Source organism: Carettochelys insculpta, chromosome 13, assembly GCF_033958435.1.
Source record: "Carettochelys insculpta isolate YL-2023 chromosome 13, ASM3395843v1, whole genome shotgun sequence".
NCBI classification, from domain to species: Eukaryota; Metazoa; Chordata; order Testudines; family Carettochelyidae; genus Carettochelys; species Carettochelys insculpta.
In genome coordinates this window covers 5596643-5612725 of record NC_134149.1, presented here as the reverse complement: position 1 = coordinate 5612725, position 16083 = coordinate 5596643, and the positions used below count along the sequence as shown (strand labels likewise).

The following is a 16083-nucleotide window of genomic DNA, read 5'->3' as shown; positions in this document are numbered from 1 at the left end:
AGCCAGGTGGAGTGAGCCCCATAAGTCAGTTGATCACTACATACACCCACCTCTGTCCACTAGAGCCCTTAGAGCCTAAACCAAGTTAAAGCTCTGAAAAGGCCTGAACCAGAGTCCTCTAGGTAGAACAAAACAAACCAGCAGTCACGAAGCACTTTAAAGACCAACAAAATAATTTATTGGGTAATGAGTTTTCAAGGGGCAGACCCACTTCTTCAGTTCTGGAGATACAACATTTCCAGTACAGCACTGACAGTTTTAACTGTACTGGAAATGTTATATCTCCAGATCTGAGGAAGTGGGTCTGCCCCATGATAGCTCATCATTTAGTAAATTATTTTGTTAATCTTTAAAGTGCTACATGACTGCTAGTTTGTTTTATTAGAATACAGACTAACACAACTACCTCTCTCTTACTACATAGAACGACTAGAAGCTGTGGGTAAATTTGTTGTAAGTTTATAATTAAAGTCTCTAAATAACATGACAGCAGATGTTAGAACACAGGTATTAACTCTCATTGAGTCAGTTGTTACTGCAGCTCAGTTGCTTCTGCAGAACAGTTGCCCTGCCTTTTTTAGTTCTGCAGTTGCACAAAGCTCGTTGCACTTACACTGAGGATATAGTGCATCTTTGGGCCATGCAGTAAATCTTCAAGTCCTTTAAGTAATGGGCAGGAACCGTCTGGGGAGGAGACAGGAAATGGTGCAAGGGCAATAAATAGAAAATACAACAAGCTGCAGTTTGAAGTGTGTTCAACTTATCATCTTCAGCTTCTCTCTGATTATCTGCATGGCCTTGTCTATGGTTTAGAGGTTTCAGGAAGAGCTCACACAGGACAAAATATCACTATTTATTCTGCCTGAAAATCTCAGTCTCTTCCGACATGTTTAGAGTTTGCACTAACACCAAAGGAATGTAGGAGAGAGCCTGTGGGCAGCCCATGTGTGGCCTGATTACCTGCACAGGTGGAGGAGCAGGACATACCATCAAACCCGTTCTTCTAGAAAGAGGAAACAGTGCCAAAATGTAAATGCCTTCTGGCAGTTACCATGAATTGTACAGTCATAATGTGATTTCTCAGGCCCTTAAAATTAAGAGCAGCTTCAGGCAGAGGTATTGTTTTCTCTTCTTTGTGAACCCACAGCAATTTGTCATTAGGGTGTTGTTGGCAGGATTAGCTTTTTCTAGGGAAAAAAGCAGGGCAGTAGAGATGGGGGTGGGGTGAGGGGGACAGACTAAATGGATAAAATGGGCTGCTATGAGTCAGCTTAGCAAATTGTAGGTTGAACTCTGAGCTTTTCAGCTTTGATCTATTTAGTCACTCCCCTTAAATTTCAGTGAGGATTTTGCCTTTCAAAGGACTGTATGGTTGGATCTCAGTTTGCAACTTCTTATTAAAATGTATTTACATCATGAATTAGAGATGAGTCCACAGCAGGGTTGCCAATCATCAGTAAATTTACAGTCTGTAAAAAATTAGCTGAAATTGGACGTGTCCATAAATTTCGTAAAAATGCAATAAAATTTAAAAAAACAGCAATTATTCTTCAGAAGTTAAATTTCTTCTGTGCTGCTTCAGCCATTTTGATGCAGAGCAGCGGAAATTGGACATTTTAGTTATTTAGCTCAGTGGTTGAGGTGACGTAATGTGAATCACATGATCCATGTGATGTTATCATCTACATTATCCCACCGAGTTAGCATCATCAGCGCATTGGCAATTTATGTAATTTAATATTGTTTACTGTTAAAGTTTACACTGTCAAAATCTATGAGAAGTCTTAATATAGTATAAAAACTACGTGTGTTTAAAAAAAAAGGCTGCCTGTAAATTTTTCCCATTTTGTCTGTAAATGAAATTTCTGTGGGTTGGCAACCTTGGTCCACAGCAAAGCCCAAAAACCCAGAAAATGCCAGAGACAGGAGTGCATGAAATCTGAATTCTGCAGATTGCCTGAAGCAAAACCCTTAATGTGGTTGCGCTCTTGCCAGTATTTCAGAAAACCGTGTTAATATGATAGAATGGCTATGTTGCAGATCTATCTAAAAGTGTCAGTTTCACAGGTGCATTCACTTTGTTTCAGGTGTCATTTAAAACCCCCTTCATTTGGGCTTCTGTTTTTTCTGTGACAATGACTTTTTGTAGCCTGGTGGACAAAGTAGAGATGAGGCTTTTTCTGGTAGGACAATGGCAATTCTGCCTTATAATTTACAGGGTTTTTTCTGTTTGTTGTTTTTTGTTCAGATAAATCACTCTCTCCCAAAGCATTAAAAGGACATGAAAGCCTTCAACTTACAAAGAATTATTATGCTGTGGTAAGTTTTAAAACACTAATTGTGTTTTTTAATCAGAAGATTATTGTGTTAATCCTCTGGAGCACATCCTCAACTGGTATAAATTTTTGCAGCTAAACTGAGGTCCTTCAATCTAATTAAAATAAGTTGAATATTTGTCAGTCTGTGTTTAAATTTAGCTATGGAGACTGCACTGGTTCAAGATGCGTACTTGGCTGTTGAGATGATAAACAACACATATAGGATGCTACAATATGTGAGAAAGAAACTCAAAATAGAGACCCCAGACAGCAGAGCAGAGATGAGTGTTTAATAAATTGTGAGATTGGTATTTTTTAAAAATCCTATGCTTTTGTTTCATTTCATTATTTCTGATATAAATAATGTACCTGGATATAGAAGAGAAAGTTTGTCATGGAACAAGGCAACTTAAATTGAGAACTAAAATACGTATTTTCCTATAGCATAAGGGAGAGTTAAAATCTGCATTTGGACATACAGACTGGATGATGGAGGTTGAATGAATCTGCCGGTATGGCAAAAAATATTTTGTACAGCTAGGTGTACAAGTACATGCCCAGATGCTGAAAACATGGGCTAGAAACAGCCTCATCTCTCACTAGAGCATAGTCTCTAGTAAGAAAGCTACTGTTCACTGATAAAAGGTGACTGCAAAGAATGTTGCTGTACCAGTGCTGACGAGAGATTTGACTGCCAGTGTAGGTAGGCGTGAACCAAATTCACTGCTCTTTGACTGAGCTGTGGTTTGGGCTGAAACAGTATTGAAGTGGGCTTAGTCCTGTCTGCTCTGTTAGCCCAGTTGTATGGGATTTGTGTGTGGTTACTGTGCCTGCATACTTCCCAAATCAGTGCTGGTATACCCATATAGCCATTTAGGCACACAAAACGCCTTTTGTGGGGGCACATTCTAATCTGCATGTGCATTTTCTTTATGTTCCAATAGCATACAAGAAAATTTGAGATGTAACAGCTTCTAAGGCTAATTTTTACAGCTTTCCTGGAACACACTACACCTTGTGAGAGCAAACTCATAATTTGAAACCTCATGCCCGTTTTGCACAATTTCTGTCTTCTTCAGACATTACTAACTCAGAGGTGGAGTTAAAATATGTTTCCAGGCTATTCTGTTGTTGGAAGCTTATCCAGTAGTCAAGCTCCTAGTTGTAAGTGCTGAGAGGTGCTCTTTGTTCCGTCTCTTTCTAGGTACTGCAAAATATTTTGGAAACAGAACGTGACTATGCTAAGGAACTGCAGTCACTTCTGGGAACTTACTTGAGACCCCTCCAATCCTATGACAAGTAAGGCCCAAGTCAATTTATGACAAAAGGACATTTCAAAACCTTTTCACTTTTGAATATTTAGGGACTATATCTTCTCTTTGCAAGTACTCATGCAAAATCTCAGAATGCCTCCATGATGAGGAAAACAGGGCTTGTGATAGCTTCTGACTTTTGTTTTTAATTATTTTTGTGTATATCTGATTGTGTGATGGATGATTAAATATGCACATTTGATAAACATGGTCGCTGTTTTAATCCAGCTACAGAACTCATACATAGAACCATTCTGATGCGTAAATTCCCCTGCAATGTGCTTTATTTTAGCTGCCCAACTTCAAATGGGACTTCCTAGTTATTTCTGCAGTGGGTGTTATTTAGACCAAACTATGAGGCATTGCATTAACTATGGTTTGTCTGGTTCTTGTTTATTCTGAACTTGCTAAGTACAGGTTGCACCTCCCTAAACTGGAACACTCTGGTCTGGCAGACCACGCATATTCTTGGAGACAGGTCTGAGGGCAGAATCTCAAGCACTTCATATTTTCTACAGGACAAGAGTTTGTGTTTTATAAGTCACATGGTGTCCAGATGCCCTCAAACATTTAGAGATGTTTGTGTGGATAAATTCAGCAACGGAAAAATCCCAAGACCTCAATCTGTTGTCTCCACAGAAGGCATGTTCATCTTTGTCATAGTGCTTATCATGGGATTCAAGGGCATAACAATGAGTGATGAGACTCTTCAATTGCTGCAATAATTGTATCTGCAAGTGTGGTTTATTTAAGAACTGGAAAGGACACAAAGGGAAGTAAGACTGAAATAACTGAGGGTGCTGAGATGATGTGTAGGGAGTACAGAGATCATCATTATAATTTGCATGCAGTAACTTCTAAAGGCCTCAACTGAGACTGAGTCCCAGAGGTGCTAGGTGCTGTACACAGTCCATCCCTGGAAGAGGTTACAATCTAAGGCATCAGTCTTGCCACACGCGTCAGGGATTGCCTGCCTACAAATATTATTATACCTTGTAACTCTTTGTCTACATCATCCTCCTCTGCCCCAGAAAAAATCCTAGTTATGTCATTTCGGACAATTAAACAATGTGAGAATGATTAAGTAACTAAAATATAGTTGAATTAATCCTTGATAACCAACATCTTTTATAAGGCATTATTTGTGTGTCATGAATTCTAACTTTGTATTTCATTGCATTAATTTGTGTTTTTATTGGAACAAATACCTTAACTCCCATATTTTGAATGGGTTATTTGGAGATGTTCTCAGGTGTTTCTGTTTTAGTAAGAGATTTGTTTTGAGCCATTACAAAATGCCTATCAAGTGATATTAAATATTGTAATTCTTTCAGGCTGAGTGTGGTGGATATTGCATCTCTGCTAGGAAATGTAGAGGAAATATGTTTGTTTCAGCAAACACTGAATCATGCCTTGGAAGAATGCACAAAGTAAGCATCCGCCATTGCTATTAAGGGTGATGGCTTACTAGTCTGTGGTTAAAAATAATACAAAGGCCCATTTATTAAGCTTGCTCCTAGCTGCTTTTCATATATTTGTTTTAATATAGAAGAAAATAAGAGGCTACAGGAGGCTGTCATCAGTGCACAGAGGGTAAGAGAAGGTAATAGAAATAGTAATGTGTACCACAGAGGTTTGTTCTGAACTGCCCTGCTTAGAAACAGAAAGTTGAGACGAGGCTTTGCCTTGAAGAAACCAATACCAGGTCCTAATGGCAGTTGGGGGGACTGGGTCGCTAACTCTCACAAACCTTTTTTGAGCAGCCTCAGCCTAAATCTTTCCCTTTCATGCTAAGTGAGTGCATCATCCTCAGCTGTTGCTGTGACCAGGGCAGAACCTAGGCTAGCACTGGGAGAAATCCCTTCTTACTGGGGATGGCTGAAGAGGGGATAAAAAGAGAACTGTACGTGGGGATGGGACAGGGGAGAGAAGCTGAGCTAAAGAGCAGAATCATTTAAGCTCCAGGCCACCTTGAATTGCCACAGCAGTGCTGCTGTGCACAGCTGCAGGGTGGGGGTGCTGGTGCAAAAGTCCAAGCAGTGCTGAAGGCTGAATCTCCTAGGCCCTGCCCTTTCTGCCCTTGGCCCCGTCCCTTCCAGGTTGCAGAGCTGGTGCCCATGGTGCTTCTTGGTGTCGCTGGTCCTCAGCTATGGAGTATTTGACGAGCTAATGTCACAGTGCCCCAGCTAGAATTCTGAGCTAGGGCTGTCACTGAAGGGTCTAAGTGCTTTCTGTCATCAGTGGCTCTCAACTTTTCCAGACTACTTTACCCCATTCAGGAGCCTGATTTGCCTTGCAAACCCCAGTTTCGCCTCACTTAAAAACAATTTGCTTACAAATCAAACATGCAAATGTGTCACACCACGCTGCTACTGAAAAATTGCTGATTTTTCTCATTTTTCTCATATAATGTATAGACTAAATCAATTGGAGTATAAATATTGTACTTACATTTCAGTGTATAGTATACGGAGCCGTATAAACAAGCCATTGTCTTATGAAATTTTAGTTCGTGCTGGCTTTGCTAGTGCTTCTTATGTAGTCTGTCGTAATGTTAGGATAAATGCCTAGATGTGTTGCTGTGTCCCCTGGAAGACCTCGGCATACCCCCAGGGTTGAGAACCACTGGTCTATAGCTGAATTTCTACTGCAGCTAGCACTGACAGCAGGTTAGGAAATACAGTGTGCTTGTGTCACTGATGCTTTGTCCTGTCTGAGGATCTGGTTTGTTAACTCTTGTTTCAGTGACATGCTTCTTCTATTCGCAGGCTTCCTGAGAACCAGCAGAGAGTGGGAGGCTGTTTTATGAACCTGATGCCACAGTTCCGATCTCTGTACCTCACATATTGTGCTAATCACCCTTCTGCTGTTAACGTGCTAACCCAACACAGGTCAGGAACAGCTCATGGAAAGAGCAGATCATCTGTTTTTTTAACAATGCCAAGTCCAGCCAGCACCTTGGTCTGGGATCTCCACAACGGGATCCACAAGTGACATGACTGCATGCAGCCTTTCCAGAGATCTTGTGTGTGGGCAGAGGAAACTGCCACCATGCAGATCAACCTGTGCTCACCTGCCTTCTCTGCAAGGGCACATGAGCACCCCACATGATACTGACACTGACCTCAGGAGCCTGATCTTGTAAGGGTCAAACACCTTCAACTTGCATTCACCTCCTTGAGGAGGTGCCACACCTCTCAGGATCAGGCCTCAAAGCATCTTCAAACAAAGGGTGCTAACCAAACCACAAAGAGGCTAGGCAGCTCTGTACTTTCTTGCACAAATCACAGTAATACTAACAGAGAGTAAGCCGTGCTAGTCTATACACTATCAAAACAAAAAGCAGTCACGTAGCACTTTAAAGACTAGCAAAATAGTTTATTAGGTGAGCTTTCGTGGGACAGACCCACTTCTTCAGACCATAGCTGGCTATGGTCTGAAGAAGTGGGTCTGTCCCACGAAAGCTCACCTAATAAACTATTTTGCTAGTCTTTAAAGTGCTACGTGACTGCTTTTTGTTTTGAAATCACAGTAATGTTCTCGTGGAAGGTGTGGCTCCTTAGCTTTATGCTGTAGACCTAAGAGAGTTCTCTGAGCTCACCAGCTGTTTTGCCCGCCAGTGCCCATCTGTGCCAGCAGTGGCCTCAGTCCAGGGGCTGAGTTCTTGCATTTTTAAAATGGAGGCCTTTGTAATGTTTATCTTGTAAAGTCTGAATGTGGTGTAACCTAATTACAGTCCTGGCTACTGTAGGTGACTCCTTCATTCAGTTCCTTTGCCAGAGAATGTTTAAAATGAGTGTCTAATTGATCTGTTTTGGTGACAGTGCTGGTACACACACAGTATGGTCTCTGAGGTGTTATGAGCCAAAGCTGAGCACATTGTACATGTTTCGTAGATTCCAAAGCCAAATCAGACCATTGTGATCATCCAGTCTGACCATCTGTAAAACATTGGCCATAGAACTACCCCAAATCGTTCCTAGAGCACAGCCGTTACAAAATCATCCAGGCATGATTTAAAAATGGCCAGCGATGGAGAATCCACTATGACCCTTGAGAAATTTGTTCCAATGGTTAAATATCCTCACTGAGTAACATTTACACTTTATTGCCTGCCTGAATTTGCTTAGCTTCAACTTCCAGTCGTTGGACTGTGTTAGCTCTTTCCTCTGCTTGATAGATGAGCTCAATTTTAGGTATTTGTTTCCCATGGAGGTACTTATAGACTGTAATTAAGTCACTCCTCAACCTCTCTGTTCACCTAAACAGAGGAGCTCCTGGAGTCTGTAACTTGTAAGATGCACTTTCTTATCCTTTAATCATTCTTTGGGGCATCTCTGAAACCTTTCCAGCATAGCAAATTTGTCCGTTAATTGTGGACATAGTCTTTCAGAAGTGGTGACTGGTAACTTAGGCTAAATCTATACTAGGGAAATAAATGGATTTCAGATACATCGATTCTAGCTGCAGCATTTGTGTAGCTAGAATTGACATAACGGAATTGACTATTTCCTTAGTACAGACCTAGTCTCTCTGCTTGCCATTGGCCTCCCTTACAGGCTCTCCCACCGACCCCAGAGAGATGGATTTTGCAAGCCTGTAGCAGATGTGCAAATTCAAACTCTGGAAGATCCACCCTGATCAGGCTCATCTTACTGAAAATATAGACATAACCTCAGGGGTCTCTCTAGAAAGGACACCCTGCTTCTTACTCCGAGTGGATTGTTCAGGCACCCAGCAGCTAGTGCGTCCAGAATGCCTGTTACTCACCCCATGAGAGAGAGGCTGAGTAATGCTAGGCAGAGCCTTGGCAGTATTTGGCATGACTATGCTACAGCAGTTTGCACAACAGTCAGGGGGCCAAACAGGAGTGCTGGGCCCCTGTGCAGTGTGCGGGAGCCCATCTCTGCACCCCCAAAGGGCAGGGCCTCAGGTGGAAGGGACAGGACTCTAGAGCACACTGTCTGGTGCTCCAGCAGTGATTCTAAAGGGCCCAGGGCTCGGGCCGCTGCCACTGTAGTGGTGGCTGAGATCACTGGGGTCTGTGGCAACTGCACTGTCAGCAGGCCTGACAACAGACTCTAATTGCCATCTAATGTGAGGGTCTGTCATTACAACTGTATTCTCCAGCATGGCACCTTGGGCCTGTGGTGTGTTCGCACCCTGGCAGAGGTATGCGGGAATGGTGGAAGGGTGCTAGAACCTGTCTGTCTCATGTGAGGGCCAGCTGCAATGGGAGGAGCATGGGTACTGCTCTCTCCTAGTGTTCCTGTGGCTCAAATCAGCCTAGTCAATGGAATGTGGTTTCCTTCCTGTGCAGAGCTGGCCAGTGCATTTGTATTTGTGTGTGTGTGTGTGTTTTTTGGGGTCATGGTTGCACCTACTCGTGGCAGTTGCCTGCTGAACACCAGGGATCTCCATTGGTATTGACCTCCCAGCCCCCAGAGCTCCCCTTGGGCAGCAGTGGCCTCAATCTGCCAGAAGCCCAACTTGGGCGTCTTTGACCCACTGTGTGTGCAGCATCTGGCAAGTGTAGAAAAATTTCTTTGCATCCACATGTAGCCCAGAAGTGGGCCACAGTTGTTAGGACAGTGAAGGCATGAATAAAACATGGCCCGAAGAGGCTGGTGAACTTTCCTTGTTGTCTCTGTTGATAGTGATGAACTGGAGAAGTTTATGGAGAACCAGGGCGCAGCCAACCCAGGGATTTTGATCTTAACAACAAGCCTCAGCAAACCTTTCATGAGACTGGATAAGTACGTTACCCTTCTCCAAGAACTGGAGCGGCACATGGAGGTAAATGAAACACAGCATTGGCCAGGTAGCTTGTGTGGGATTCATGCTTCCAGAAAAAACTGACCTGAGGGTTGCTTGTGTCCAAAGCCTTCTGTCTGGATATGGAGGGTGGCCTACTGTGCTATCGGAGCTGGCCACATTCTTCCATGTATTTTTCCTCACATATCTCTGTGAGGTAGGACGGTGCCATTATCTCAGTTCTTCGGGGTGGGGAATTGAGGCACAGAGGAAATAGAGGCTGGTGGAAGGTCATGCGGGAAATGTATGGTTGAACAAGGAACTAAATTTGCGTCTTTCAAGTTGGAGACTAACACTCTAACCACTGGGCCATCCTTACTCTCAGACCTTAAGATGAGTCTCATGATGTTTAACCATTGCTCACAGTTCTCTAACATGGGTCAGCTGAGCAGTGAGGGCAGGTCCTAACTGGGTCACAGCCGCTCTGCTGTAGCACGTGTAGAAATTAAGTGCATCGGCTCCCCCTCCTTGCAGTTGTAAGTTCTCAGTGCCCCGATCCCCAGCATCTTTCCTGTGGTGCTTCATGACCCTGTGCACTGCCCATTGCTAGATACTGCAGGAGCAGAAGTGAGATGTGAAAGGGTAGGGGGCTCTTGGACACTGTGGCAGTGAGAGACATGAAAATAGCTGGATGTGACTGTAACTGCCATCAGGCAGACTTGAACCATGGATCGCTGGGGCTTGTTGCAGGAGCCTCTACAGTTTGTGCCAACAGCCAGCTGCTTCTCGGCTAAAGCTGTAGAGGAAACTCATTCTTTCTCTCTGCAAGCAGCCTGTGTGCCACTACATGGGACAAGTGTCAGAGACGTGGCCATGTTAGTCTGTAGCTTCAAGAACAACAAGAAGTCTTGTGGCACCTCATGGTCTTTACCCATGAAAGCTTATGCTCCAAAATATCTGTTAGTCTATGAGGTGCCACAAGACTTCTTGTTCTGAAAACTACGTGGGGCAGTGAACCATAGATGTGTGGGTTACACATAGACTAACCAGATAGGAGGTGAGGGCAGCAAACTTGCCAACAGGCTCATTTTGAGCAGGACAGATTTTGGCCTCAGCCCGGAGTCTCCATGTTGTGTCCTTGAGTCGTTGGACCAGGACAGGTGTTTAATTTGCATTTCTTGTCCGTGGCCACCAGAGGCCACTGCTCTCAGTGTTATCAACCAAAGGCTGCTCTGCTGCTGCTCCTGCCTTCTTCCAGCACAGCTGCCCTCAGACCAGGAGGAAGCTTCTCTGCTCAGCCACTAGGCGTGAGCCTGTGCAAATCCTCCCCGTGGCCAGTGAGAACCCTGCAGGCAGGAGGAGTATGCAGTAGGGAGAGAGCAATGAGGCAGGAGAGGATACAATCACATTGGGGCACAGGAAGAGTATAAAAGGGACCAGTACAGGCAAGGGAGAGCTACCCTGGGAAAACTGCCAGGGCACAAGCAGAGCCAGTAGCACAGGATGGGGAGCAGGCCCCAGGAGGTGGATGAGAGAGGCTGCTCACCTTCTGGGGGTAGGGAGTTGTGGAGGAGGGTCTGGTAAGGCTCCAGTGTTAGGCCGTTCTTCTGGAGGACTTGTCCAAGGCAGCTCCCACACAGGGACTGGTGGCTGTGCTGTATGCTTGCAGCGCTGGATGAATTGGCAAGGAGTGATGCTGGGCCATGTGTGGAGCTGAACACAGGAAGTGGTGGAGGGCCCTGGCACCGGTGGAGGGCTCTGTGAAATGCCCAAAGCGAGCTCAGCTTTGAGGCTTGCTAAATAGACTTATAGTTTTGGAAAGCTGCTGCAGTGTACCCACACCCCTCTCTGGACCTAAATGCAGCCATGTTGCTCGCTTATTTGGAAATGTGGCCTGAGTAAAATCTATCACATGCCAGCCGCGGCAAAGGGAAGAGAGAAAGAGGGCGATGAAGTTGCCCGATTAAGGCACTGGTTCGGATTCAGTCCCAGAGGACACATTTTATCCCAGCTTTTTATCCAGAATCTCCAGCTCAGCTCTGGATGGGAAACTACAGGTTGACCCTCTCTAATCTGGCACCTTCAGGATCTGGCCGGTGCCAGATGAGAGAATTTGCCGGATCACAGGAGGTCAGTACTGTCTAGCAGCATTACCAACACTTCCACTTCTGATTGGGCTCTTGGAAGACATTTAGGGGAAATTACAGCTGAATAATAGCACAGAACACTGAGAGCCAGGACTGGTGGCTGTAAACAAATGTTATGGGACTGGGGGAAACTTGGCCACACTCATGATAAGTGGTCGTCCAGTTAACTTAAGATCATGCTGGATCACAGGTGTTGCTGGATGAGTGTGTTCTGGCTTAGAGAAGTTCAGCCTAAAAATGTGCTGCCCCTTTTAACCCAGATTCAGCTGAGCCACTGTGTTAACAACATTGACTGTTACAGATAGTCCATCTGGTTGCTGACTCTGTTTCTGCACCAGGTCAGCTGTGCCTGTGTAACCCATGCCTGCTTGGTGCGACTCTTTGTTCCCCTCTAGTGGCACCCAGCCCAAACAGAAATTGATGAGTCTGCTGCAGCCCTAGCTAAGAGCCCTGGGGCTTTTAGCTCAGGGTGTATAGGCTTATATATTAAGCTACAGCGATCCCAGGTTTGATCCTGCCTGTTGATGACTGGGGTCTCTCAGGATTATCTCCGCTCCAGAGAAGGCTCAGCCCTGTTTTATGTAGCTGGGCTGAACGGGGATTGGTATGGTCTTCACTTTACACCTACACTCCTTCCAGCACCATCTCTGCTGGGTCTGTTAGCAATGGCTAACGTTCCTAGTGTAGGGTCCAGGCTAGAGAGGGTATGGGCAAAAGAGAAACTCCCCTAACTCTCTCACCGAATACTGTCTGTGCTGCTCTGCCAATGGCATCTGCACAGCTGCTGTGGCCAACACTCTAACCAAGGTGAGAAAAGGGTGGGGACGGGGATTGGCCAGACCTGGGTCTCCTATTTTTGTTGGTTTCTAGGTTGTGAACTTGACGAGTGGGTGGATGAGTGTAGGAATTGAGATTATGAGCTAATGTGATAGAAGTGGGAGTGACTGTATGTTGTAAACTGAGAAGTGGGACTCGCAGGACGCCTGTCCAGTAGCACAACAGGGACAGGGTGTGAGTGGAGTGTGAGGGAACGCTGCGAGATCCACAGCTCCACTGCCAGGGACGCATAAGGTGTTCTGCAGCCTACTCTAGATGTTTGAGCAACTCCACCCCTGGACCATCAATAGCCTGGAGGTGAGGGATTCCTTCTCCCTTACCCTTGGTCAATGCTTAAATTGTGCTGGTGCTTGCCAGGGCTGATCCTTTGGGCTTGCTGCATCAGAGCCCCAAGACCTAAGTGTTTGAGTCTTTCATTACAAATGAAGCACTCTCCTTGACCCATATGCTCATGACTGGTCCAGCTATTGTGTCCATCGACTGGGCTCTGGATTGGGTTATAAAATGTATAATGTATAGGCCAAATTCTTCTCTCAGATCTATGTGACAGACTCCCTTTGAAGTAGGTGGGAGTTGTCCATGCCTGTTCAATATCAGAATGACCATATGCATACAGTCAGTGGTAGAGGCAGAAACGAAGGGCAATGTCCTGCTCTGATCTCTGCCCAAGAGCTGTTTCCTCTAGACTTCTATTCTCTGTGCAAGTGCAGATCTCTCACTGGTATCAAAGGGAACTCCCACAAATAGTAAACAAGTGGTGGAATAGTTCATAGGAGAGTCAAAAGCTGTTCTGTGGATAAGAGAGCAGAGCTCTGCCCTATGCAATCTGGTCTGCTTGATCTGGTCATTTTTTTCAAAAGCAAAGCTTGGTTGGAACAAAATGTTATCTGTTCATGATCACTTGTAATTTATGGAACATTTTTGTATCAATGCATCACGTATTGCTTTAAATCACATGAGGAAGGTGAAGGCTGTAGAAGAATGACGAATAGAACTTCTGGGAAGGGGTCCAGCACCCCACTAAGGTTTCCCTGGGCCATGCTGCATCCTCCCTGCACTGAACTGCAGCAGTCCAGCTCCATATGGAATTTCTGTGGCATTTAAACCATGGCAGTAAAGGGGGAAATCTGCATTTTCATAACTAACTCAAAGGTTTCTTCCCTCACTAGGAGGCACATCCAGATCATGAAGATGTTTTGAAAGCATTCACATCTTTCAAGTCCCTTGTGGTAGGTGGCAGTTCTCAAAATAGAGTGCTCCTTCTCTGTGCTGTGTTTCACAAGGAGTGAGTCAGGCCTGACATTTGGCTCCTTGTGAAAAGGTCTTTTAGAATGGAAAAGATGGGTTATGGAGGCACCTTATTTGAAAGTTTGTCCAACTTTGCCATCTGGCAGCATGTTCCAACAATTGCATTGTGATCTCTGAAATGTAGTAACGTAACTAGATAAAGTAACTTATTTTAAATTGTGCCACATAAGGAAGCCACGTGTGGGTGGGGAGTTTCCTTTAATCTCTGTCACCTTTACACCTTTGTCATTTTTGCTACTTGTAATTGTACAATTCCTTACTCATTAAAATGAGCAGTGAAGGAGTAAAACAAGTATGTGACTCAACTGCTAGTTCTAATACAGAGGTGAATTCCAAGCTTGGTCCAAAACCCATGGATTTAATTGGGCTTCTTTCCACTTCTATCAATGGGCTTGAGAGCAGGTCCTTGTATACAATAAACATTTATAACATGTCGTGAAAATGGCAATAAATAGCGAAGTTATTAGTCTACAGTCTCTTTGTGTCTTTACACAATTCAATAATGAGCATATTTCGATTAATCAGTCCAAATCACTTCAAAACCATTTTGCAAATGAAAGGAGAAAGGAAACCTTTCACATAGTTGACTGTTTTAATGGAGACAATTTAATGCTCAATTGTCAAGAAAGTCAGGTTCTGTTGCTCTATAGCTACTGAATACCTTTCACTATAACCACTCCAGATGTGGTGCTGCTTCCTTCCTTCCTTCCTTTGCAGAAAAGATGCAAGTTTTCAATTCTTAATAGTGCAGATGAAAAAAGAAGGGAGGAGAAATTTCACAGAAAACAGGAAAAAGGATGTCAAGTTACATTTACTTAGAAGCTTAATATACATTTATTATAGCAGGTAATAGGGGAATAATTCAGTTATATTCCAAATGGCTTTAATCTTTAGAGATGCTGGTAATTTAAAGAGATTTGTACTTGAGCTATTAGGTATTAGCTCCTATTGTTAAACTGTGGTGCATAGGGTAAGAGGAGCACTTAATTCTGCAAGATTGTTAGCATGTGCAAATCTCACAGGCTTTAATAGGATTTGTCGATGCTCTGCACAGTTCAGGGTTGGTCTCTTGACTTAGCAGTGTAGTGTAATTACTATTTATCTGAGATTGAATGTTCAAAGAGGTAGATTCTGCATTCATATATGCGTGCATGACACTCAAGGAGTTAGGAATCAGTCAAGCCAGATTTTTGATACTACTTATTGAAGGAAAATTGCCATAAACCAGATTCTTTAGCTAGGTCAATTGAATATTAACATGATTCTAAATAAGTAATACGTATGATAAAATATAGTATATGTAGACCAGGTTTTTAAAGGTATTTAGGCATCTACTTCACTTTTCAGAAGCACATGCTTGCCTAACTCCATTGAAATCAATGTGTTTTACATACTTAGATGTCTTAAAAATTCTAAATATCTTTAAAAATCAGGCCTGTAGAAAGACATTTTCTCTGCACTAATGACGGTATTTGGCATTAGCCATTGGACTGGTTGCCGAAAAATCTCTTCTAGGTGGGACAGACAAGGTTTGACTTCTAAGTTTTCTGGTTCTCATTTTAGCAAAATATTTATTTATTTATTTATTTATTTATTTATTTATTTTAAACCTGTGGTGTTGGCTTCACAGTCACAGTGCCAGGAGCTGAGGAAGAGGAAACAACTTGAACTGCAGATCCTTTCAGAGTCCATTTCGGGATGGGAAGGAGAGGATATCAAAACCCTGGGCAATGTAATCTATATGTCACAAGTTATAGTACAGTGTGGGACAAATGAGGTAAGGTGTTTAACAGAGCAAAAGTCTTTCTCTGACTCTCAGTGCTCAAATGGAAAAAGAATGGGCAGGTCCAAAAAATCCTTTAATCTTGGTCAAGTTTGTGAAGGATGCTAACTGCTCTGGTCCCAGTCCAATAAAGCATGTAAGCGTCTACTTAACCTTCAGGGTAGCAGTCAGTGGGACTACTCAAGAGCTTAATAATAATAGTGGGTAGAGCATTGCCTTGGTAAGCCTAGGCTTGTGAGTTCAATTCCTGAGGAAGCCCTTCACAAGTCTGGGGCAGATTAGATTAATTAAAAAAAAAAAAGCAAGGGGTGGTGATAGGGCCTGCTGTGAGGGCAGGGGACTGGACCTGAAGTCCTCTCAAGGTCCCTTCCAGCTCTATGAGATGTGTATATCTCCATGTTCCTGATCTTATTATTCCAAACCATTCCAAGATTTTTTTTTCTGATATTTGAAAAAGAAAATTTATTCATGTATTAATATCTTTGGACCATGTCCTGCCAGAAATTTATATGAATGACTCCTGTTGCCCTTCCCAGAGGTTCCATGGATAGAATCATGGCAGATTTTAACCTCTTAATTATAAATAAAAAGTAAGAGCATGTCACCTCCAGTGCTCTCTGTAT

General features: G+C 43.6%; 1 protein-coding gene across 8 annotated transcripts in view; it reads left to right on the top strand.

The window, feature by feature from the left end:
- The window catches only part of ARHGEF6 (Rac/Cdc42 guanine nucleotide exchange factor 6), a 61537-nt gene that overhangs the window by 26617 nt on the left and 18837 nt on the right, over positions 1-16083 (top strand). For all 8 annotated transcript variants that reach the window (XM_075007771.1, XM_075007769.1, XM_075007770.1 and 5 more), the window contains 7 exons: positions 2249-2319; positions 3523-3617; positions 4966-5061; positions 6400-6522; positions 9289-9427; positions 13539-13598; positions 15308-15454. In XM_075007771.1, coding sequence (XP_074863872.1) covers positions 2249-2319; positions 3523-3617; positions 4966-5061; positions 6400-6522; positions 9289-9427; positions 13539-13598; positions 15308-15454 — 731 coding nt within the window. The remainder of the gene's footprint in view (positions 1-2248; positions 2320-3522; positions 3618-4965; positions 5062-6399; positions 6523-9288; positions 9428-13538; positions 13599-15307; positions 15455-16083) is intronic.